Source organism: Coenobita brevimanus, chromosome 70, assembly GCF_032717465.1.
Source record: "Coenobita brevimanus isolate Jiangsu-jjx chromosome 70, ASM3271746v2, whole genome shotgun sequence".
NCBI classification, from domain to species: Eukaryota; Metazoa; Arthropoda; class Malacostraca; order Decapoda; family Coenobitidae; genus Coenobita; species Coenobita brevimanus.
Window position 1 is genome coordinate 42,058,158 of NC_137023.1, and position 24,505 is coordinate 42,082,662.

General features: G+C 42.5%; 1 protein-coding gene across 1 annotated transcript in view; it reads right to left on the reverse strand.

Annotated features, from left to right (window-relative positions):
• LOC145406428 (1-acyl-sn-glycerol-3-phosphate acyltransferase epsilon-like) overlaps positions 1-24,505 on the reverse strand; it is a gene marked incomplete at its 5' end in the record, with an annotated part of 172,538 nt that overhangs the window by 29,454 nt on the left and 118,579 nt on the right. The window contains one exon of the mRNA XM_080277584.1: positions 10,181-10,304. Coding sequence (XP_080133710.1) covers positions 10,181-10,304 — 124 coding nt within the window. The remainder of the gene's footprint in view (positions 1-10,180; positions 10,305-24,505) is intronic.

The following is a 24,505-nucleotide window of genomic DNA, read 5'->3' on the forward strand; positions in this document are numbered from 1 at the left end:
ATACATTTAACACTTCCCACCTCATGAGGTACAAGCACTGCTCGGGAATGGTGTAGCTGTAAGCTACTTCTGGTCGATTTCACCACAATTTACTTACCTAACAGGTACCACCCATTTACACCATGAGAAATATTCCTTCACAACATACCTAAAGGGGGTAGTTTGGATCTACGGTGGCCATGTAGGTACAACTATCATCTCTGTTACTGGTAAAGTATTGTGTGATGGATTGGAGCATCGTCTGCAGTGTGAATGCTGACGTCATCGCCAACATGGCGGCTCCTTCCCTCCAGCCGCAAAGAATTAAAGTTATCACGTCTTGTTCAGTGCAAAGGATAAATAAAATTAAAAGATACATATACTGTAAGTTTTTAAGTACATGGCAGAGTGCACTGGCCATGTTTACCCAGAACCGACAACACGTCCATTGTGAGGTCCGTCATTTGCACATTTTTCAAGTTTCAAGGGTGATTTTTGGTAGACATATGTGGGAGACCTTCCTCTACCCAACGCCAGGCGGGGATAACGTCTGGCCCCATCTGACCCCCCCTTTCCCCCCCGCACGCCATTTTCTCGGCAACTCACCTGTTAGCAGTGACCTGGCCAGTAAAGACATGTCGCACTACGGTCTCACCAATGACGAAATTCAAGACGAAAGTGATTCTTGAGGTGAAGGACAAAGGAAGAAATAAGCCAGAGCAAGAAACAAGCAGAAGTGATAAGGCGGTAATGTCGTAAAAGAAGGTGCCGTATACTGATGTTTTTGGTGAGTGAACAACGCTTATATTGCCTATATTATTGTCTGAAAACCAATATACTCTTGTACGTTCTCCCTACGTATCAAGTGGGGTTGGTGGAGGATTAGTGCCCCTCCCTGTAAAACAATTAACTCTAAGCCCTTGGCCACCCCGTTTGGGATACATGGCGTCTGGGAATGAATGAATGATGACTACATATAAATTTATACCAAATAAACATCTAACCAGTTATGAATGGTTTGGAATAGCTACCCCTCCCATAGAAAATGTTTTCTCGAGCCTAGCCTGAGAGAACACGGTAACAAGGTAAAGGTACTCTTACTTCTACCGTATTTCTAAACTCAACTGAGCACTTTCTCTCTGAATTTTCGATGTTTCTCACAAAAAGCGGAGGTTTTAGGGGGGGGGGGAAATCTGCCAGGATTAGGTGGGGTGGGGGGGTCAGTGGTGAAAAATCTGCCAGGACGCGGCGGGTTAAGTTTGTATGGTAAATAATTAAGTGTTATGTAACGTGGAGAGAATGGAGAATTAAAGGCTGACTAAGAGGGTGTATGTAGGTGAGGTGGAGGGAGGGAGAGGGAAGGGTAGACCGAGGATGAGGTGGAGGGATGGAGTTGAGAGGCATATGAAGGAGGGGGGGGTGAGTTGGGGGGAGAGTAGTCAAATGGTGGGTGACAGAGTGACTTGGAGGCGTTTTGTCTGTGGCTACCCTTTGCGGGATTAGGCCGTCGGGCTATAGATAGATACATAGTTGTGTAATGTAAGAAAAGTCTGACATGTTTTGATGTCTCCTAGTTGGTAACTGTTAACTGCTGCCTCGTTGAGTTTGTGCTAGAAGTTTCTCGAATAATGCAAGCTATTATAAGGATGGGGAAGAGAATACTTCAAGTTCAGTTAGTTTTCAGTTCAGTTTAAGTGCTGGTGCGGTGAAGTGTTGTTGGCAAAATAGTGAAGAGTTATTGAAGTTTGTATATCATCGGTACTCGTGAAAATTATGAAGTGTAACTGCAGTTAGTAATGCTTGTATAGCTCCAATGCTTATGAGAACAGTGAATGAAAGCTGGAAAGAATTCAGTGTAATTATTTGGAAAATAAAGATAGTGGACTTAAGAAGCCAAAGTTTGTTTACAATGCCTCAGCTGATCTTGTGTACTGTACAGTACACCTAAAGGCTGACATTAGGAAGAACAACTCACTAGGCAACGTCTTTCCTATACTGTACTACTGCTGTTGGAGCCTGTGGCAGTGTGGGGTTGGGATGCAACAATACACATGTGCTGAAAGAATGTACTGTTGTGTTATGTGAGTGCCTCTTGGACTATGATTTTGGCTTAGAAAACAGCTTTTGTGATGCATCTCACCTTAAAAATGCATGGGCTTATACCAGCATACCAAAACCTCTGATGGACTTTTTCACAGTTTTGTTCAGTAAAAACATTCATCAGACCTGTAGTGAAGGGAAAATGCATCAGATTCTTGCAGCCTTTCAGGTGCTGTATTATGATGTTCATCAAGGCCGCACACATACACCATTTCATGTCATGAACAGCCAGGCTATCCATGAAACATGTAAAAGTATGACACTAATCTCTAGTTTCAACAAATTTGGTTTGTGCATCAGCTCACCATAGCTGATGCACATTCAGAACGATATTGCATCTTTCATCGTTGAATCTGCCACAAATGGAATACCACTACCATGTCATTTTGATTCAGAGAAGTTTACGCATGCATATGCAGAAAGATCTGGTTCTGCTGCCAGAAGAATAGACTTAGTGTTTGATTCATACGATCTTCACTCAGTTAAAGCCTGTGAAAATACGACGCATGACATGAAGTCCAATTGAATTGAATGACATAAGAGAAAACAGCTTTTTACCTGTTGAGATGGACAACTTCCGGGGCTAATCACAAAACAAACAAAACCTAGCCTGCTGCACTCTCTCGTCAACAACACCACACACACAGAAGGATGTCAAATAGTCCTTGATGAAATCAAAGGTGCAAAACCATGTTTAAGCAATCTCAATGGCACATCAGTGGAAATGCCTGAACTACATTCCCATTTGGAAGACGCAGATGATCGAATCATACAACACCTGGCAAACCTTGCAAGTTAAAACATAACATGGGCTGTGGTGTACTCCTCAGGCAGTGATGTCACTATCCTTCTGGTGTACTACTGGGACATCCTTCATGGAAAGGGTTTGCAAGAAATTTGGACAAAAGCAGGTGTGGGTGACACCACTTGATTCATACCAATGCTGTACTTGAAATATCTGCTCATCTCGGACAAATTAGCAAACTTCTCCCTGCAAAGCACACCTTGACAGGGTGTGCTTACACCAGCAAAGTAGGCACCAAGTATGCTGCATTCAAAGCATACCCTGAAAAGTACCTAATGGAATTTGGTCATTGCATGGTCGAACCAAAATTTTCAGAAATGGTGTCAAAGGCTGAGGAGTACACTGCCCTCGCACAGTGAACGAATTCAGAGTAAATGAGTAAATGATTCGCTTAATGAACGAGCAGGGGATGATCAGGACCACAAAACCATAATGAATGAGCTGAACCCTGAGTGAATGAAATCGGGGGAAAGAGTAGGCAATAACTGCCATCTCCCAAATTGAACAACCCCCCCCCCTGTGGATGCTGCACAAGAGGCCAGATCTGAGCAATCTGTTGAGTAGAAACTAAAGGAGGATGAAGAATGCCTATGATGAAGGTCAGTAAAATTGTAGTGGCAGTGAATATTCTGAGAGAAGAGGTCAGGACAAATGAAACCAACTACCTTAGGACACAGGAAGTGCTCAGTGGAGAAGAAACCACTTTCGTTATTACACTGAAAGGCACAATATGGAAGCCAACAGAAGAAAACAAACACTCATCACACGCTACTATCGAACTCAAGAACAACAGGAGCCAGTTGCCTCTACATCGTCTGCTACACTTCCTGGGGAAGATGATGATGATCTTATGTCAGTGGCGTCATCTTTGGACTCTGAAAGTTTTATGGGAGAAGTTAATGAGGCAGAGACACGTGGGGAAGTGGTTCAGTTAGATAGTGAGGGAAAGACTGGTGACAGGAATGAAGGAGTGGAAAGTGAAGTGGCGGGGACACCCTAAGTGTATCTCCCTGCTTCGGAACCACCTGTATTCAAGCCAATCAGGACTGGCATCTGCTCCATGTAAAGTAAATAACCATGTGATTTATATTTTATATATCTGCAATGTATGTGTTTGAAATATGCCCTTTAGCACATCTCTGTGGCTCAAAAAGTGGACTTTGAGGGAGTGGTGCAACATATGCTAATTTTCCCATATGTTGTTCTCAGTGAACGAGTTCACAATGAACGAGCTCGTCTGCCACCCATAAACTCGTTCACTGTGCGAGGGCACTGTATATACCTTGTTCAGGTACTAAAGAAGGGGTCCAAATGTCAAACAATGGATGAGCTCAGAGCACATACGTATTTTCACAGTAAAGGATCACTGGAATTACCATCAATTACAAAAGCTGTAAGAGCTCATATTTTGAAAGCATTTCTTGCCACTAACAGAATGGTAACACTTCTACAGCAACCCACACAGCAACTGGAACCAACATTGTTTGAATATGTGCTTGATGATGACTTGTTCTTGCCTTAAACTTGTGCTAACTCTTTACCAGATCAATACACAGTCTGTTGCTCATGCAAGAAATGTGCCACTGCCAGGTGTTCTTGCAGAAGAAATGGTGCATCTTGTTGCACATTTTGTGAGTGCAAATTACAAGAAAGCATTCAACCATGTGGAAATTACTTCTAATAGATGTCATAACATAATTAAATTGAAGACACGACATTCTGCATCTGCAAATATCTATTTGTTAGAGAAGCTATAATGTAGATGATGATTCAGAACTTATTTATAATTAAGGTTTGATTTCTCCCATGCTTTGAGCAGAAACATATGATACTATAAAAATATATTAAAAGTCATTCATTTTGGATTTGAATACTGAGCCATTTTTAAGTGTATAAATTAGTTGTTTAAGAACTGTGAGTTATCTAAAGAGTAAGATTATCAATACATCATGAATTTTATGGGGCAAACATTGTTTTCCCATCTTTTATGCATTTCTGTAAGTCTAGGCACATTTTAACCTACAAAGCTTAATTCCTTGACCTCAAAAACACATATTTAGACACCAAAACAATAATTTCATGTGAATTACAAGCAGAGATAGAGGCATATTTACTTTGATGATACCTTCCTTTTTTGTGAAAAAAGTTGCATGTACATGTCGAGTTCGAAGGCCATTTACTGGAAATCGACCACTTACCCAGATGTCTACCCATGATTTTTCTAAACCTTAGATGGTATACTTGATGAATCAGAAAAGTAACACTCTGCCTCTCTTATGCATGCAAACCACCCCCTAGCTCCCTGACTAACAGTGAATGGTAATGAATGGGTGATATCTGAATATAATGCTTGATCCCCCATGGGTTATCATATCAATTCATTCATTCATTCATTATCTACTCCAGCGTTGCCCCATGAGGAGCAATGGAGCCCGGGGCTAGGAAAGTTAGTTCTGCCAATTAAGATGAGAGCAACCAGCCTCACTCATCCCTGAGTGGCACTCCTAGGATATACACCTGCACTGGTTCAATCCGACTGGAGTGCTTTAATTACCCACTAAACACCAGGTGCCAAAATTTGGTTATATGGTTACCATCTAGTATATTAAATAGTTTCCTGGTGTACAGGAAACCATTTGGCTTGTCACTCAGTGAAGAGTCACCGTAGGCAGAAGGAATAAGAAAGAATGAAAGATAGACAGAAGAGAAAGTAAGGAAAGGAAGGAAGGGAGGAGAGGTCAGGCACCCAAGAGCAGCACTACATCAAGTGAGTGGATGGTGTGCACCCCCACCTACCATCAAAACAATTGATGTAATTTAGTACTGTACTGTGGAGGTAAAACAAAAACTTATTACAGTAAAACCTCACTATAATGGACGAACTGGGGCCCAAGCCATTCTGACAAAAGTGACATCTGGACATCCTCTTGCTAACTCAAACTTTTTCCGATATATCAGACATTAGTCCAGATCAGGCCAACTTCAATTTTTCATTAGCACTGCTGCTTCATTACTTGTAATCCAATTCATATCCAGCAATCTACATCCTCAAGATCCTGACCCACGCCAACGTCCATCATCAAGGTTACGACAACCTACATGAACATCCTCATCCTCCACCATCCCCCTGCCCAAGGTGGACTGAGGTCAGGCCGTCCCGACTGCTTCTGGCTTTATCGGACTTTTCCCAATAAGAATTACCAGTATGTCCTGTAGGCTCTCCGAGTCCGATAAAAGCGAATTCCGGTACATCTCTTCCTCACTATTTGACAGGGATGCGTTCCATAAAAAGTGGTTGAATAACGAATTGGTCGAATAACGAACTGAGTTTCTCCCATAAGACTGTTAACCCCTTAACCGCGGGGTGTCACTTTCGTGACGCTTGGGAGCAAGGGATCATACCACGGGGCGTCGCTTTTGTGATTCTGTGTTATTTTGAATTCACCCGGGCTTCCAAGTGGGGGCTTGTATCATCTATCAGTACTGCCAATGTCCAACACTAGTCAGCACTCCTAATCTCATCTGTACTCCCATCCATTGTTGACAATTTAGCCATTTCTCCCCGTTCTTGACTCCCCTCCCTACCCCCCCTCCATTACCCTATCCTCTCGCCTGCCCGGCCGTGCTATGCTAAGTAAATCTTACCTGGAATTTTTCACTGATTTCATCCATTGAAATAAGCCCTAAGCCCTATTTTTATACCAAATAATATATACAAGAAAGAAATAAGGTAAGTGAGAGTGCCATACACCTGGAATTGGCTAATTATCACCTGACAACACCTCATGTGCACTCGTTCGCTAGTTTTCGCTGTTTATTTCCCCTTGAAATATGCCGTATAATCTATTTTCGTAATAAATATACATATAAGGAGGGAAGGGAGAAGCCTAAGTGATATTTACATTCACCTGGAACTACCTAATTTATAATGTATTGTCTAGATTTCCTGCCAATCATTTCACTGCTATATATAGCTGTTTCAAGAGGCTAACGTTGGTAGTAATGAATTTCCCTAGGTAGGGCACCACACCGGCCCACCCTTATCAATTCACTCTCATCTTCTAACGTGGAGGTACGTCAGTTCGCTCTTGCTAGCTTCAGGGACTTTTCACCCCCATGCAAAGGGCCCTGTGACCTTTACCCCTCGTGTGGAAAGAGGTAAAGGGCTGACAATTGATAAAAGAGTGACTACGATCTTTCTATTGGGTAAAACAGTGCAACTGGAATTGTAAATAATGTGTAAACAGCAAGTGAAAGTAATGAATGTAAATATACGTGAACAGTGGAAAATAGTTTTATAAGTTACTTCAAGTGACAGTGCATAACACAGTGTAAATAAAATAGAAATGTAAATAACGTAAATAAAATAGAAATGTAAATGAGCAGTATTATAAGAATACGAGTATATACCCTAGGAGTAATGAAAGTGAAAGTTTCACTCTAGCATGTCTGAATACTATGAGTTATGAGAGTGAAGGTGAAAGTGACATTCACTCTCAGTGCAAGTATACAGGACGAGAAAGCGAATGCTACGTATTTTACTGAAAGAAATTGAATCCCTACAGTGACAATAAACTACTATTACTGAAGGAAACTTATGGATAAAGACTGTAGATATATATAAGTGTTATATAGTAATAGAAATATAAAGTGCGAGGGGTTTTATGAATAATAAATGACAGAGTACCAAGAGCGAACTAGCGCAAGTGCGACGGTCAGACGCGCTCGTAATTTTCATTGCTTTCACAGTGTTTTTTTTTTTGGAGTATGGATCCCAAACTACTTGAAAATCATAGAGTAGTGTTTATAGTGTTAATATCTGGCTGTGGTAACCATATTACGGGTTGTCGGGAAGTGTAAAGTGGAGACTTCGTTACCCAACTTCAGGGGTCTCCACAAGTCCTACGGTAACCGACAAAGGCTCAACAAACATTCCAGGAGAAAGCTGAAGGTATGTGCCATACGCATATGTAATTTTAATATTCTAGGACTAATAACTGATTTTTGGCAAATATTTTTTGAGAGTCTGTCGGAGCCCGAATAACCCCGCGGCACACGCAAAACATTGGTAAACATGCCCGCAGTGTAGGGGTTAAGGAATAGGGAGGTTAGGTTCCTGACCACGTTCGTCATTAAAAAAGTATTCACTAAAAGTGGAAAAATACCAGTAAATATAAATGAAAGTGACACAGGGATTTAAGCTGTTTTCTTACAGACCTACATTCTCAAGGAAAATTCTGCTACATACATTTCAGATGACTGACATTTGATTTTTGATTTTAAAAAATACAGGAGAACAAACAATATATACCTCCTTAGTGATATTAAAGAAAGCGGCCTGAACGCTTTCAATAACGTGTTTATTGCCGATCCCGCTGACTGGACATGGTGTCACCACACTAGACAAACTCAAATGTATTCAATTTAAAACCATAAATAGCAGTGGAAGCATAAATGGAAATGCTGAAACTAAACTGGAGGCTTTGCCCCCAAACTCTCCAATGATTATAACCTATCTAACCTACTGCAAACTAAGATGCGCATTACATAAAACTGGCACCAAAACTGTACTGTGCGTTAAGAGCGTTCGTTAATCACTGGCGCAATCGTCACCCAACCAAGTGATGGCGAAACACTCACTCAGGTTGGTGAGCACATGACTGTGTCTGACAGGGGTAATAGTAGGGGTCTTGGGTGGAGCAATGATGATGCTGTAATATTCCACAAAGCCAAACAGAAATGCAGATGGATAAAAAGGCAACCAATCGGCAGGGCAAAGCGTGGGAGAATGGGTAGCTCAGCACGTCTGTCTGGCGGCGCGCAGTTTGAAATGTCAGGATGGCGGGGATAATCATGTCAAACAACGAAAAAGGGTATAGATTTATATATATCGAAACAATGCATCGTCGAATAACGATCCGTCAAAGAAACGAGAGTTTGGTGTATATTAAAGTTCATTGTATCAAAGTTTTACTGTATATCTACTATGCTCTGCATTAGTTCTACACAGAGGTCAACTATTACATCAGAATAAGTGATACAAGGCTAACAAAACAGATTATCATATAGCTTATAATCATATTATATTAATAAAGGTTCCAACAAGCTGATTATCATGTCATTTATAATCACACTATACTGTTTATAAAGGCTCCAACATGCTTGCATGCATTGGCATTGGGTCACCTAATAGCAGGTCCCCATGCTGCTCTATCTCTGGCAGCCTCCCTATGCAGTCCCTTCTGTCTGCCCAACACTCTGTGATCTCATCCTGGTCTTTCCAGTCTGCCTCTTGCAACCCTACCCCTGACACTCACACATCTCACCTTCTTCACCCACTTATCATCCTTCATCCTCTCAACATGCCATTCTCATATTCCAAGCAATTATAGTACTTTAAAATTTAGTGGTTGGTGGAGGTACTCACCAACTACTCACTTGATGTAGTGCTGCTCTTGGCTGCCTGCCCTTTCCACCCTTCCTTCCTCTTCTGTCTTTCTTTCCTCTTCCTTCTGTCTACAGGTGACTCTACAGTACACTGAATGCAAGCCAAATGGTTTCCTGTACACCAGGCAGCCATTTATTATGTGGGTGGTAACCATATAACCAAATTATGGTGCCTGGTGATTTAGTGGGCAATTAAGGTGCTCCAATCAGATTAAGCCAGTGCAGGTTTATATCCAAGGGACGGTTGGGGTTTATTGCTCAAGCAACGCACCCAAGAGTGAGTGAGGCTGACCACTCTCATCTTAAACGTCAGGACCAACTTGCCTAGCCCCAGGCTTCTACACTGCTCATGGGGCAACACTCAATTAGATGATGAATGAAAGAGTAAAGGTAATTCAAAATGCAGTAAATATTTTCTGATGCAGTCTACCTATCATTCAGTCCTTTCATACCACATCAGGAGTGTAGGGGCCTGTGGTATGGCCTGCTTGCACTTCCAGCATTATGGCTATAAAAAAAAAAAAAAAAAAAAAAAAAAATCGGATTTACATCCTTATGGACCACACCCAGTTGCAATGGGCCACATCCAGTTACAACACCTGAACTCACTCAGCCATTAGGCATCCATGTGGTTATATGATTACCATTCAACACAAAAAAAATATATATATAAACAAAAAACCTCTGGCAGTCCTGCCTTGGATATGAAACCCTTCTGTACAATATCTTGTATCATTTTTTCCTTTTTCTATCAGAATCCCCTGAAAAAAAAAAAAAAATAATAATAATAATAATAATAAGACAGTGACAAATGCTGCTTAGGATACACATGGGATGAATGATACAGACTGATCCTTCTCTATGTAGAGGTTGTGCATCCAAACTCGTAGCTCCTCCTCAGTGTGGGGTACTGATGACATGGCCAGCCGGCGAATATGGATGTGCACACGAGGACACTTTCCCATCAAGAATTCTGCACAAAAAGATCAGTTGGCTGTTAGGTGACTACATAGCAAAAACTGTTATATTCAATATGAATACAATATGAATATAACTTTACTACCAAATGCTTTATAGTAAATGGGTGAAACTATCTTATATTCTGCACGAAGATGGTAGTTTGGCTGAAACTATCTTATATTCTGCACGAAGATGGTAGTTTGGCTGAAACTATCTTATATTCTGCACGAAGATGGTAGTTTTATAATTACATAAGTAAATGGATGAAAGAACAACATTACCTGAAATGATTCCAAAATTAATGAATGAGGTGTTTAGGGACACAATGTCAGGGGCTTGATTTTTTTTTTTTTTTTTTTTTTTTTTTTTAAAGCAAGGAAGAGGGAACCAAAGGCCAGGAGACTGTAAATTGTTCCATAAAAAAAAATAACAATAATAATAATTTAAAAAAATAAGAGCCAAATTCAAGAACTGTTCATTTCCAGATGTGTGGACACATTGCGCTTGAAAGACTGGAGATCATAGGCAGTAGGAAATACAGACAGAGGGATACAGTTCCAGATTTGACCTGTTGCATACATGAAGGACTGCAAGTAACAGTTAACTTTTGCATTAGAGTTGGAAAGAAAAGGGACAAGAGTTTGTTGCTAGACGGGTGCTCCATGCCCGTCATAGCAGAGGAGGGATGCAAGTAGAGAGATCAGATGAGCAGTGACCATCGAAGCAGCGACAGAAAAGAGATAAACATGCAACACTACAGTGAAGATACAGAGGTTGAAGGGAGCTAGTAATAGGAGGAGAGTTGATGAGATGAAAGGCTTTTGACTCCAACTTGTTGAGAAGAGCTATATGTGGCAAGCCTCCCTGTACATGAGAGTTGTACTCTAAACTGAGGCAAATAAAAACCTGTGTATAAATTCAACAACTGTGCAGGGGTAAAGAAGGCACCGAGTTGGCTTAGCACACCCAATCTCTTAGAGGCAGATTTTACAAGAGGTAATACGTTCTTTCCAAATCTTGAGAGAATGAAACCCCAAGTATGTTTAAAGATGACGCAGGATTAAGCTGATTATTATTAAAACTTACAGGGTACTCCTGTGGAAAATTTTGTCGGGTTGGTAGATGTACGAACTGAGTTTTGATACATTAAAAACAACAAGATTACTTTTACCCCAATCAGAGATATGATCCAACCCAGACATAGGTGTGCTATAGCCTCATCCCTTGATTGTTGAAGTAACTGTTGAGATGGACGTCATGGGAAGCGAATGGAAAGATAAAGGGCGGAGTCATCAGCGTAAAAGTGGACAGGGTTAGATCGACAGAGTCCTGAGGAACACCACTACTGATAGCTCTAGGAGAAGAACGGTGGCAGTCTACAGCAACAGCCACAGAACGACCAGAAAGGAAGCTAGAGATAAAGGCACAGTCAGAAGGATAGAAACCTTAAGAGGGCAGTTTGGAAATTAAAGATTTAGGCCAGACTCGATCGAAAGTCTTTGAGATGCCAAGTGCAATGGCAAAGCTTTCGCCAAAGTCCCAAATGGAGAATGACCAGGAATCTGAAAGGTAGGTGAGAAGATCGCCTGTGGAGTGTCCCTGGCGGGACCCGTACTGACAATCAGAAAGAAGGTTATGACAGGAAAGTTGATTTAAAATTTTTTTGTCAAGAAAAGACCCAACAACTTTTGAAATACAGGATGTTAAAGCAACTGGGCGATAGTTAGAGGGTTGGGAATGGTCACCCTTCTTTAGGACAGGCTGAATGAGGGCAAAACTTCCAGCAAGATGCACAAGCTGACAGACAAAGGAGAAAGAGTTTACCTAGGCAGGGTGTATGCACAGAAAAGTTCTTGAGGACAACAGGAGAGACCCCATCAGGCCCATCTGCCTTCTTAGTATTCAGGCCAGTGATGGCAGAGAATACATCAATTGAGGACATTTAAGTCAGCCACAAGGAAGTCAGAAGGGGGAAGTGATGGAGGGACAGCGCTGGAATTGTTTAAGGCGGAATTGGAGGAAAAAGTCTGGGTGAAGAGTTCTGCTTTATCAGTAGAAGAAATAGCTATAGAGTCATCAGGACGGAAAAGAGGAGGGAAAGATGATGAGGAAAAGTTGTTAGAAAGGTTTTTAGCAAGGTGCCAAAAGGAGCAGGAAGAATTTGAGTTGGAGAGTTCAGAGCATTTAGTACAGATGAAATTATTTTTAGCAGGGAGAATAGATTTAGGGTGATTCCAGATAGAAACATAAAAAGATGAGATTCAGGAGTGGGTTGGCTACGGTACCTTTTGTAGGCCTTCTCCTTGTGGACAGCATTAGAACAATCTTGATTAAACCAAGGTTTGTTTGCATTAGTCAAAGGATATGACAAAGAAATGTATGCTTCCATGCCTGAGAGAATAACCTCCGTAATGCACAAGGCACACTCAGATGGCTCCTGACCATGGAAGCAATAATCATTCCACGGAAAATCAAAGAAGTACAGTTACTGCTTGAGGGCCACCCAATCAGCAGCTCCAATGTGCCACAACTGACATTTTTTTGGAGGATCCACAGACCGTACTGGAGCGATAGGACAGGTTAATGTGATAAGGCTGTGATCAAAGGAGACAAACAGAGAGAAAAGATTAACAGCATATGCAGAAGGATTACTTGTAAGGAAGAGGCCAAGTATGTTGGAAATCTCTCCATGGCTGTCAGGGATACGGGCAGGGTGCTGTACAAGTTGCTCTAGGTCATTAAGGATAGAAAAGATGTAGGCTTGTTCACTAAGTGGATCAGTGAAAGGAGAGGAAAGCCAAAGGTGGTGATGAACATTGATAACTTCTAGAATGGAGATTGCAGAGAAAGGAGAAATGGAGAGAATGTGTTCCATCCTAGAAGTAAGACAGTCGAAAAATTTTTCATAATCAGTAGAATTAGGAGATAAGTAAACAGCACAGATATATTTAGTCAGAGAATGTAAGGAAAGCCAAAGTCAGAGAGTAGAGAAATCTGAAGATTCAAATTCAGGAACATGAGAGCACGATATATCACTGCATACATATGCATAACAGCCACCTTTGGCTTTGAAATGAGTATAGAGAAAGTAGGAGGATAGAGAGAAGGGTTTGCTATCAGTCGCCTCAGACTGCTGAGTCTTAGGAAAAGAAGGTGAGGTTTAGAGGAGGAGAGGTGGTGCTCAACAGAAAGTTAGAGGAAAAGCTGCAAATGTTGCAAAAATGAAGAAGTGAGTCTGATAGTGGTTCCAGCCATCTCGTTGGGTTGTCACCAGGAAGGCATTTATGGATCCCCCCCCCCCCAGGGACTCCAAGGCTTGATGCTAAGACGCCATTTTGCTAATTTTGAATATGAAGTGTAGTCCGTAATGTGTATGTAGTTTGGTATTGACGGTAAGAGGAAATTGTAGTGGAGAGCATGCTGGCCTACTCTCTGTGTTATTGAAACACTGGAACAGTTCAGCGAAGGGGGATGGTCAGGAGCTAGTCCTGTGGGCTGAAGAAACGAGAGTTTCAGCTACCCTTTTAATCAGCTTTCCATCCACCTTGGGAGTACTGTGGTCCATTTCACTGGGTATAATACTGACCGTTCTACTTTAGAACAATTCTTTCACTGTTTATGGATCCTACATCATGCTATCTTTAAAGGGTAAATGGGTCAGATGATGTTGATGGAAACCGAACAACTGATGCACGGAGAGATTACTTACTTCAAAAAATAATTAAAACTACGAAAGAGTTCTAATCATTAGTTTACTTTATGGAACACAAGGAGCGAGAGGATTTAAAACAAGGTTACCCTCGGAATAAAGCATCAACATTAACTGTGAGTATCCAATATCATTGCCCCCAGGCTACGACAGAGCCTACTGCAATCATTATCCATATTTTGCTTGTTAATACATTCATTTACCATGGCAAACCACTGTATTATGTATTATGTCCACTTTAACTTTTAGGTTATACCACTAGGAAGCACATATATATATATATATATATATATATATATAGTACTTACAGTACTGGCAAAAAAGCCTCAAACATTGACCCCTCAGCGATGTCAAGTGAACCTCTAAAGGTTATTGCTACTGCTAGCCTGTGCAGAGGGCCAGCACTGTGCCCATACATTTGCAGGCAGAGGAGGGGTCCAGCATTGTATCCAAGCTAGCCACAGTAACTCAGCTGCTCTCTAGCAGTCATAGAGGGAGTATGTATGGATGCACCATTTTCATTGCCCCAGGTTTCTGATACAGCAGCAATGTTGTGTCTTTTTATTTCGTCCTTTCTCTCTCTCTCTGATCCATGATGCCCAAGTAACTTAACATGGAGGAGAGTTTGTTTTGTTTCGTTTTTAAAGGCTCCAGCATGCTTGCATGTGTCAGCCTTGGTCACCTAATGGCGGCTCTCCACGTTGCACGATCTATTGCAGCCTCCCTGTTCAGTCCCTTAACCCTAAGGTCACACTTAATGACCTAGTCCCATGTCTTTCTCGGTCTACCCCTCATAATCCCACCACCAATATTAACACTTCTCACCTTCCTCATCCAATTATCATCCCCCATTCTCTCCACATGCCCAAAACACCTCAATCTACCTCTCCTCATCACAACACCAATACACTCCAGTCCCATCCTACCTCTCAACTCTTCCATTGTAAACCCAGCCCCCCCCCAGACCTTGCATGCAGGGACGCAATACACATCCACCTACTCATTGTCATTTCTGTACGTCTGAGCTGGCGAATATCTTCCTCCTATACTGCTCAGGTCTCACTACCATACAGCATTACACTCCTAACACATGCTGCATACAAAGACTCCTCAGCACGTAGGGAGAGTCCTCTCAATGTCACGAGAGGCAAGAGCTCCCTGAACTTCTTCCAACCACTTCTCACCCTAGCCACAGAGCTAGCTCCAGCCCCACCTCCAGCACACAACATGTCTCCCAAATAATAAAACTCTTCCACACACTCAAGACATTCACCAGCAAGTTCAATCCTCTCATGCCTGACAATCTCCACCTGCTCTCCCCGACAAACCGTACACATAAAATCAGCATTATTTCGCAGTGTACCTCTGATACCACTACATCTCTTGTGCACCCATTTATCACAAACACCACACAAGATGGAATTACTTCCCACGCCCTTGTGGCAAACTGCACATGGCCACTCTCCCTCGTCTTTGACAGTACCGCCACCAACCCTAGATATCATCACTTTTGTTTTATCAGAAGTGATGATATCTAGAGTATGCATACTAACTCTCATAGAACAGAGTAGCCCAATTATGGATATTTGTGCATACATGGGACACTATGAAAAAAAAGGGGAGGCAGTGGCCAAATCAGTACAGTCATTACTCGTTTTACAATGATTCGGTTTACGATAATTCGCTACAACGATAATAGAAAAGTTCCATCCCAAAATTTGATTTACAATAAATTTCCCGCTATAACGATTCTCCCATCGGAAAGCGCCAGGCACACGCAAGGTGACCGTCGCTTGTCTCAGGCAAGATGGCAGCCCCGGTGTGCAGGCACTGTTATGGTTCAGGTCCCGCCACCCCTTCAAAGCCCTGTCTTTTCAACTTGTTCATGTGTGCCCCTGTTATCGTCACCTCTCAGCCAAACATCGTACTACAGTACTGTGGATTTGTGTGCCCAGTGGTAAGGTCAGTGCCAGTCTAGGCCCCAGTGCTATGGTTGGTGCAGGTACAGGGCCCAGTGCTAAGGTTGGTGCAGGTATGGGCCAGATTCCCCTCCCCCTAACCTGTTCCTGTCTGACTCGGAGGCTGACCACTAGTGCATGTAGGCACAGGCTGTCCCCCAGCCTCAGGGGGGACGACTTGGAGACCACTTGGACCAACACAGGAAGGAATGAAGGTGGGTTGTCATTTATGGTTCAGTCTTGGTTAGGTGACGTTCGGAAGTTGAGCTGATGTAACCCCCCCTTTATAATGAGTTTCAATCTCCCAATTTACGATAAAATCGGTATACGATAAGGTATGACCTGACGTAACCCCATCGTAAAACGAGTATTGACTGTACAGAGTTGACATGCAGTATTAATGGACCCAAGTTTGAATCCCCACTGGGGCAGGGAACAGTTTAAGGATCTGAATTTCGTTAACCCTTTCACATTAGGTGGTGCAAGTAAGTGCCACTATAAAAATGTCTCTAGCCACACGGTGGCACATATACGTGTTGTGGACTTTTTATATTTGTGCGGCAGTACTGGGAGCCCAATAACAGTTCATGTGTCATAAGGTGGCAATACTGAGGCATTGCCATCATGGCAACACTATTTTACTGTCTCTTATTTTCGTCAGGTACCAAAAGTATGTCCATGTGTGCGGTATGAGATGTTTCCACTGCCAGGGCAGCGGAAACAAAAGTATTATTTTGTTTTTATACAGATTTTCTCAGGTCTGTGTACATGTAAAAAAAACTTCTGTTTTGTTTATGTTGTGCAAAAGTGCAACCTGAGGGGGGAGGGATACAGCTTTGAGTTTATTATCCGAATGGCATACATCTGGCAGTGGAGAAGCTCCAACATCACAGTTTTTTACTGCTCCCAAAGAGGTAATATTATTTTCTTTTTACACTGTGTTAGACATCATTTTACTCAGCAAATTACGGTCTATTTTTTAGTGGGGGGGGGGGGAATCTCTTTACATATCTCAAAACCCTGATGTATGGAACATTATATATATATATATATATATATATATATAAATAAAACTGAGGTGGAAGAGTTAAAGCAGACTTTACTGATCTACCAGACAACCCACTGACATGTCCTACAAATACCCCAGCTAATACCAATACACAAGTCCTGTATGAGACAGCCATTGCATATACAGGTGACGGTGGGTGTTAGTGCAAAAGTGGTGGGAAGTGGAGGTGTGTAGACATGAGAGAACTGCTGGGTCATGGTAACGGACTGTCAAGCCTATGCTCAGAGTCAGACACACACACACACACACACACACACACGAGCAGCCGGAGAGAGAGGTCGTCCCAGGCATCGCTCCTAACCTTGAGTAGTTTCAGGAATTTTGTCTGTCCTGTCTCCTAGGGTCTTTCTTTAAATTTAAAATAATGAAAGTTGGTAGACTACCAAAAATGTAAAGATTTGTTGGCAATAGTATACATGAATGTTTGTGGCTTATTCGGTAACAGCTGTTTAGGTACTTTACCGGTACGTTAAAGATGGCCGAAAATGTAAACAATGAGGGAATGGAATTTCAAGGATTTGATGCTAATACTAATGTCATGGACCTGGTGAAAACATTAATTATGAGGATTAGTGAACTCGAAAAAAAGTAGAGAATCTAGTGATAAAGGATGTGTCAGGAAATACGGAAACCACCATACAGAGTCTAATCCAGTCCAACGAAACAGCCAATGAAGAGATTAAGAATTTGAAGAGGGAAAATGTTGAACTGAGGAGGAAACTTGAAGAGAGTACTAATAAAACGGAGAAGGTGAGTAATGTACTAGAAGAACACAAGGCAAAGTGGGCACACGTAGAAGAAGAACAGAAAGAAGTGGTCAGCTTAAGAGAGATCATCCAGGAAGAAAGGGAAATGAACAAGAAAGAAATGGAAGAAAATGTAGTGAAAATACTGAAGAAAAAAGAGAAAATAGTGAGAGAAACTGTAGAAAGGAACAGATGTGTGGTAGTATTTGGAAACAGGGAAGAGGAAGAAAAGGTTAGGTTCGCAAGACTCGAGAGAGACACGAACATGGTGAGAGGAATATTAGGCAAGATTGACCCCGAAGGAGACAAGTGGGTAAAAGAAATTGAGGAAGTAAGGAGGATAGGGCCTTATAAGAAAGGGGAAACAAGACCAATGAGAGTCAAGTTTACATCAGAAAGTGTAATAAATGAGATACTTAAAGTGACCTGGAAATTAAGCAAAGAGGCGGGGATGGAAAATATTATAATAAGAAAAGATCTGAATGAAGAAGAAAGAGAAGTTTTAAAATCATTAAAGGAAGAAGTAAAGGAAAAAAATGATAAGAGGACAGAGGAAGAACGTAATACTTTTTTTGGAGAGTATTGGATATGAAAGTAAGGAAATGGTATTTAAGGAAATAGAAGTGAAGGAAACTAGGGGGGATGGTTGTGAAAGATCAGAAGTTGAGGAAGTGGTACGGACAGAGAGTAGGAGAGAAGAGGGTATTAATAATGTCAAAAATAATTTGAAGGTGATATATACTAATGTTGATGGTTTCATATCGACAAGGATCGAAATTAATGATTTCTTGAGAGAACATGAACCTGATGTCATGTGCTTTGTAGAGACCAAATTAAGAGAAGATATTGATGTTCATTTGGGAGATGGTAAATACAAACTGTGGAGAAAAGACAGAAAAGAAAAAAAGGGAGGAGGAGTGATGATAGCAGTGAAGAACAACATAAATGTAGACACTGTGGAAATGGGAGAAGGCAGGGCTGAAGTGATATATATGAAATTAGAAACTGGAGAGAATGTTAAGAGAGATATGGCGGTAGTGTATGTTCCCTCAAAGACGAGAGCATGGAAGGATGACGAATACCATGAGATGTTGCCAGATATGGCTAGCTACTTGCAAAAAATAATTGAGAAAAGCAATAATATAATTTTGGTGGGTGACTTTAATTGTAAAGAGGTGAACTGGGAGGAATGGTACTCGGGAGGCGGCGAGGATTCGTGGGGTACTATGTTATTAAATATAATAATGAATAATGTGATGACGCAGTGGGTCAAAGAAGAGACACGGTTTCGAGGTGAGGACACACCAGCAAGGTTAGATTTACTGTTCACCAAAGAACCCGATGTAATAGAATCATTGGAATATCTCTGTCCTTTGGGAAAAAGTGATCACGTGGTCATTGAGTTCCAGATGTTAATAGGAAACGTCGAGCCAAGAGACGAGCTTCATAGACAGGGAAGATACAACTTTGGCAAAGCAAATTTTACAGGATTGAGAAACTTTTTTGAAAATGCGGATTGGAGAAAATTCAGAGAAACAAGAGAGATACAGAGGAAGTGGGATATCTTTCTAGACCTCTATAATTTGGGAGTGGAAAAATTTGTACCAAGAGTAAGAGGGAAAGAAAACAGGAAAAAGGAGTGGTTTAATAGAAGGTGTATGATAGCCAAAAAAGAGAGAGATAAGGCGTGGAACAATTGGAGAAAGAGAGGTAACGACAGAACAAAGGAAGAATATAAAAGAACAAGAAACGAATACACAAGAATACGTAGGGAAGAAGAAAGGAATTTTGAAAAAGGTTTAATTGACAAATGCAAGGATGAACCCAAACTGTTTTATAGATTTGTTAATGGCAAACTGAAACAAAAGGAAGGAATCACCAAGCTGAAAGTAGATGGAGAGGTCTTTAAGGATGCGGCAATGCAAGCAGAAATAATGAACAAACGTTTCCAGTCAGTTTTCACTAAAGAAAGGGAGCTTGTGTAAGGGGAGGGAGTGATTAGAAATGTTCCGGTGATGAAAGATATAAAAGTGGAGGTGCAGGAAGTGTATAAATTACTGGAAACTCAAGATGTAAGGAAAGCCCCAGGACCTGATGGAATTTCTAATTGGGTACTGAAGGAATGCAGAGAACAACTGACGGATAAAATTCACAGCTTAATTGTATGCTCACTGGAAGAGGGGAAAGTGCCAAAAGAATGGGAGAGGGCAAATGTGGTACCAATTTACAAGGGAGGAAACAGGGAAGAACCCCTGAATTATAGACCAGTGTCTCTAACCAGCATGGTCGCAAAATTGTGTGAGAGAATCCTGAAAGACAGATGGATAAAATATCTGGAAGAGATGAATACTTTGGCTGAATGTCAGTTTAGATTCAGAAGTGGAAGGTCATGTGTTTCAAACTTGTTGAGCTTTTACTCAAGAGCGATTGATGTGGTATAGGAGAGAGATGGTTGGGTGGATTGTGTGTACTTAGACTTAGAGAAGGCCTTTGACAAGGTACCTCATAAGAGACTAATGTGGAAACTAGAATATATAGGAGGACTAAAGGGGAAACTTCTGGAATGGATGAGAGACTTTTTGAGAGACAGACAAATGAGGACAGTAATAAAGGAAAAGATGTCTGGATGGAGGGAAGTAACAAGTGGAGTCCCTCAAGGCTCAGTGTTGGCGCCAGTAATGTTCCTGATTTACGTAAATGATATGGTAGACGGAGTGAACAGTTATGCGAGTCTGTTTGCTGATGATGTAAAGATCTTGAGGAAGATTGAGGTTGAGGAGGATTGTAAAATACTGCAGGAGGATTTGGATAGGATACACAATTGGAGCCGGATGTGGGAAATGAAATTTAATGTAAAGAAATGTAAAATATTGGAAATGGGTAAAAGTAGCAGGAGACCATCACTGAATTATTTTTTGGGTAATGAATTAATCACAAAAAGGAGAGAAGAGAAAGATTTGGGAGTGCTCGTCCAAGATAGTTTGTCACCAGAAAAGCACATTAACAAGATAGTTGGAGAGACTTATAAGCTCTTGACTAACATAAGAGCAGCATTTCATTATATGGATGAGGAAATGATGAAAAAATTGATAGTGGCCATGATCCGCCCCAGGTTAGAATATGCAGTGGTAGTGTGGTCCCCACACAAAAAGAAAGATATAAACAAGATTGAGAGAATACAAAGAACAGCAACCAAGATGGTCCCCAGTCTGACAGACCTGTCATACAGAGAGAGGCTGGAAAAACTGGATTTGCCTTCGTTAGAGGAAAGGAGAAAGAGGGGAGACATGATTGCGGTGTTCAGGACCATGGTGGGAGTAGATAAAATTGACAAAGAAGATCTGTTTGTATGGGATAAGAGAGCAACAAGAGGACATGGAATGAAATTGAAAAAGTCAAGCTGCTTCAAGGATATCAAGAAATATAGCTTTCCTTACAGAAGTATAGACTTATGGAATAGCCTGGACAAAGAGATCGTCCAGTCTAAAAACTTAAACGAGTTTAAAGTTAAATTCGACTTATTGAGAAACAGCGACGGAAACCCACGAGCATAGTACATTCCGTGTATATCACAATTAGGTATATTCTTAAATATTTGAAACGACTTAGACAAAGAGGTGGTGCATGAGAAAAACATTCATGTGTGTAAAGGTAGACTTGATAAATGTGGATATGGAGACAGGACAACACGAGCATTGCTCAATTCCTGTATACTACAAATAGGTAAATACAGTACACACACACACACACACACACACACACACAAAACGTCACCTGCTGGCTGCAGCCCATGACTCCTGCACACAAATGCATCCCTGGTTGCCCTAGGATGACTTTCACAGAAGATCATACCATAACGACAGAAGTGATGAGACAGCCCACCATTTCATCCACAAAGATAAAACAATACAACCCCATGCTGCTCAAGAACATATCCACCCAGATCAAATGTCATCGACTACAAAGGAACTTGGCTTGTCATACTCCAGTGCTACCCAAAAACTGCTTATAACTTACAAATGTGGCACAGGCAACTGGAATTTGCCCATAAATACAAAGACTGGACACCTGAGATGTGGAAATGTGTGATGTTAAGCAATGAATCCACATTCAGAGGCAAGTGGGGTACGTTAAGGACAGGTGTGACCTGCACTACACCATCAGGACAGTCAAACACCCAGACTCATTCATGGTATGGGGTTCCTTCAATGTTCTACAGGGATTCACAGGCCTGTACTTCCTTCCATGAAACTCTTCAATGAATACCAACCACTACATCTACGTGCTAGAGGAAAAATTACTCCTACATTCCATCACTCCTCTTCTGTTTTTTTCCTTCATTCCTTCCTCAGTTTTTCTGTCTACGGGTGACTCTACACTGAGTGACAAGCCAAATGGTTTCTGTACACCAAGAAACCATTTACTACGTTAGATGGTAACCACATAACTAAATCATGGCGCCTGGTGGTTTAGTGGGTAATTAAAGCACTCCAATCTGACTGATCCTGTGCTCATTTATATCCAAGGGATGGTTTGGGTTTACTGCTCACGTAACACCTCTCAGGGATGAGCGAGTCTGGTCACTCTCTTCTTAACCCCTAAAACGCGGATCGTCGCATTTGCGACGGTCGGCCCAAAGGGCAGAACGGCGGATCGTCGCGTTTGCGATTTGAGTTAATTTTGAATAACCGCGGGCAAGCAGGCTCCAGCTGGTATTGTCTATCAGTCCCGCCACCCGTGAGCTACGTTTAGCACACTTGACCTTTGTACTACTGACCTCGGTTGTTGCCAAGTATCATTTTTTTTACCCACCCACGCACCGATGCGCGGCCCTCCCTCGTCGTGCGATATGGCAACGCGCGGACGGCTCATACGTGTCAATCTGCGCCGTCATCTCGCAAGCACTTTCTGCTATTGGGAAACGCTTGTTTCCCCAGTTGTCACACTGTGATTTTTTCACGCGGTTTGCCCCAGATTAGCGTCAGTCCGCGCGAATCTTCCACGGTGACACCTTGTCCAACTTGAGCTCTTCCGAGTCTGTGCCTTCTAGCCCTCCAAAAAAGGGTTTTGTTACCTCAACCCCCTTCAAAACCTTACCAGGAACTACTAAGGGCCTAAGTGACTCTGCAATAGCCAGTGAACTGTTGAAAGCCTCGATGGACTATGGCAGTGACGTCGGTGTGTGGTCCAGCCTGGCAGAGTCTGACACACAATCAAGTGCAGAGTCCGGGCCAGAAGTGATTGTTTCTGTGCCTGAAGAGAGTGTGTCAGTGCCTAGTACCTCAGCAGGGAAGGCTCCTGTGAGAAGGGGCCTTGAGTATGGGAAGGGGGCAAAAAGAAAAAGGAGTGGTGACCCCAGCTCACCGCCATTGTCCCCTACGCCACGTCACGCCACCGCCAGCTCGCCACGTACTCCCAGCCCCATTCTCTCGTCCTCCTCCTCTGCTGCCCTGTCTCCTGAGTCGTCTGAGTCGCCTTCACCACCTCGAAAGGGAAGTAGACGTGCTACTTTATGTTCTAGAGGTTTTCGTAGGCCAAGTGTTCGTGTTGGTAGAGCTAGAACTTTGTCCCCTAGTGTAAGGCTAGCTCGTAAGGAAACTCGCACTAGGCAACTCGGCAGTCACGCCACCGCGAGTGACCATGAACCCAGTGATAATGTCCCCACCACCACCAACACCACAACACCAACACGACCTGGGATAGCCTCTGCCTCACGTACTGTCTCACCACCTGCCTCACCCACTCCCACACGACCTGCCTCACCCCCCGCCGCCCCCAGCACCTCCCAGCCTAGGCAGGGAATGCTGGATGCCTTCGTTTGGTCAGAGGGATCAGATTTTGTGCCGGAGGATCTGCCCTTTGATGACAGTGGGTGTGGAGTTCAGGCTGACTTCCCTGTCGACGAGGATGGTGAATGCTTGGACTACCTGTTGGCCTTCCTTGACGACGAGGTTATGGAGCACATCTGTACCGAGACAAACAGGTACGAGGGGCAATGTGCTACAGTTCGCGAAGGAGAATGTGAGGCGGCCACGCCATCCACGTCGCAGATGGCAGCATGGGTGCCTCTTACGATCAGGGAACTTTTTGTATTCATTGGATTGATATTGCTAATGCCCCACAACTGGAAACACAAGCTAGAAGAATACTGGACTTCCGACGAGCTGTGCCCAACACCAATTTTCAATAAATACATGAGCCGCGATCGTTTTAGGCAGCTAATGACTTACCTTCACTTCGCGAACAATGATGAGCCTTCCCAAACTGACCCATTAAGGAAAGTGAGGGGAATCCTGAACATGATCAAGGATAAGTTTACGAGGTTCCTGCGCCCTTTCAAGAAAGTGGTGATTGACGAGTCCTTGGTTTTGTTCAGGGGCCGTCTTCGGTTTGTGCAGTACATTCCAAGCAAACGGCAACACTTTGGAATCAAGTTTTTCGTGCTGTGCGACTGCAAGACGGGGTTCATCCTAGACTTCGTCATTTACACCGCCAGCAATGTCGATTTGGATAAGACTGACCCCCTTGGATTCTCTGGTTCTGTGGTGAAAGTGCTTTTGGAAAAGTACTTTGGCGAGAATCATGTCCTGTATACGGACAATTACTATACCGCTCCTAAACTCGCCAAGTACCTTTCTGAACACGGCGTCGGCTCCTGTGGCACTGTCAGAAGCAAAAGGGCACATTACCCTGCCTTCCCCGAGGCTGAAAAGTCAAAGCGGGGAGACGTGC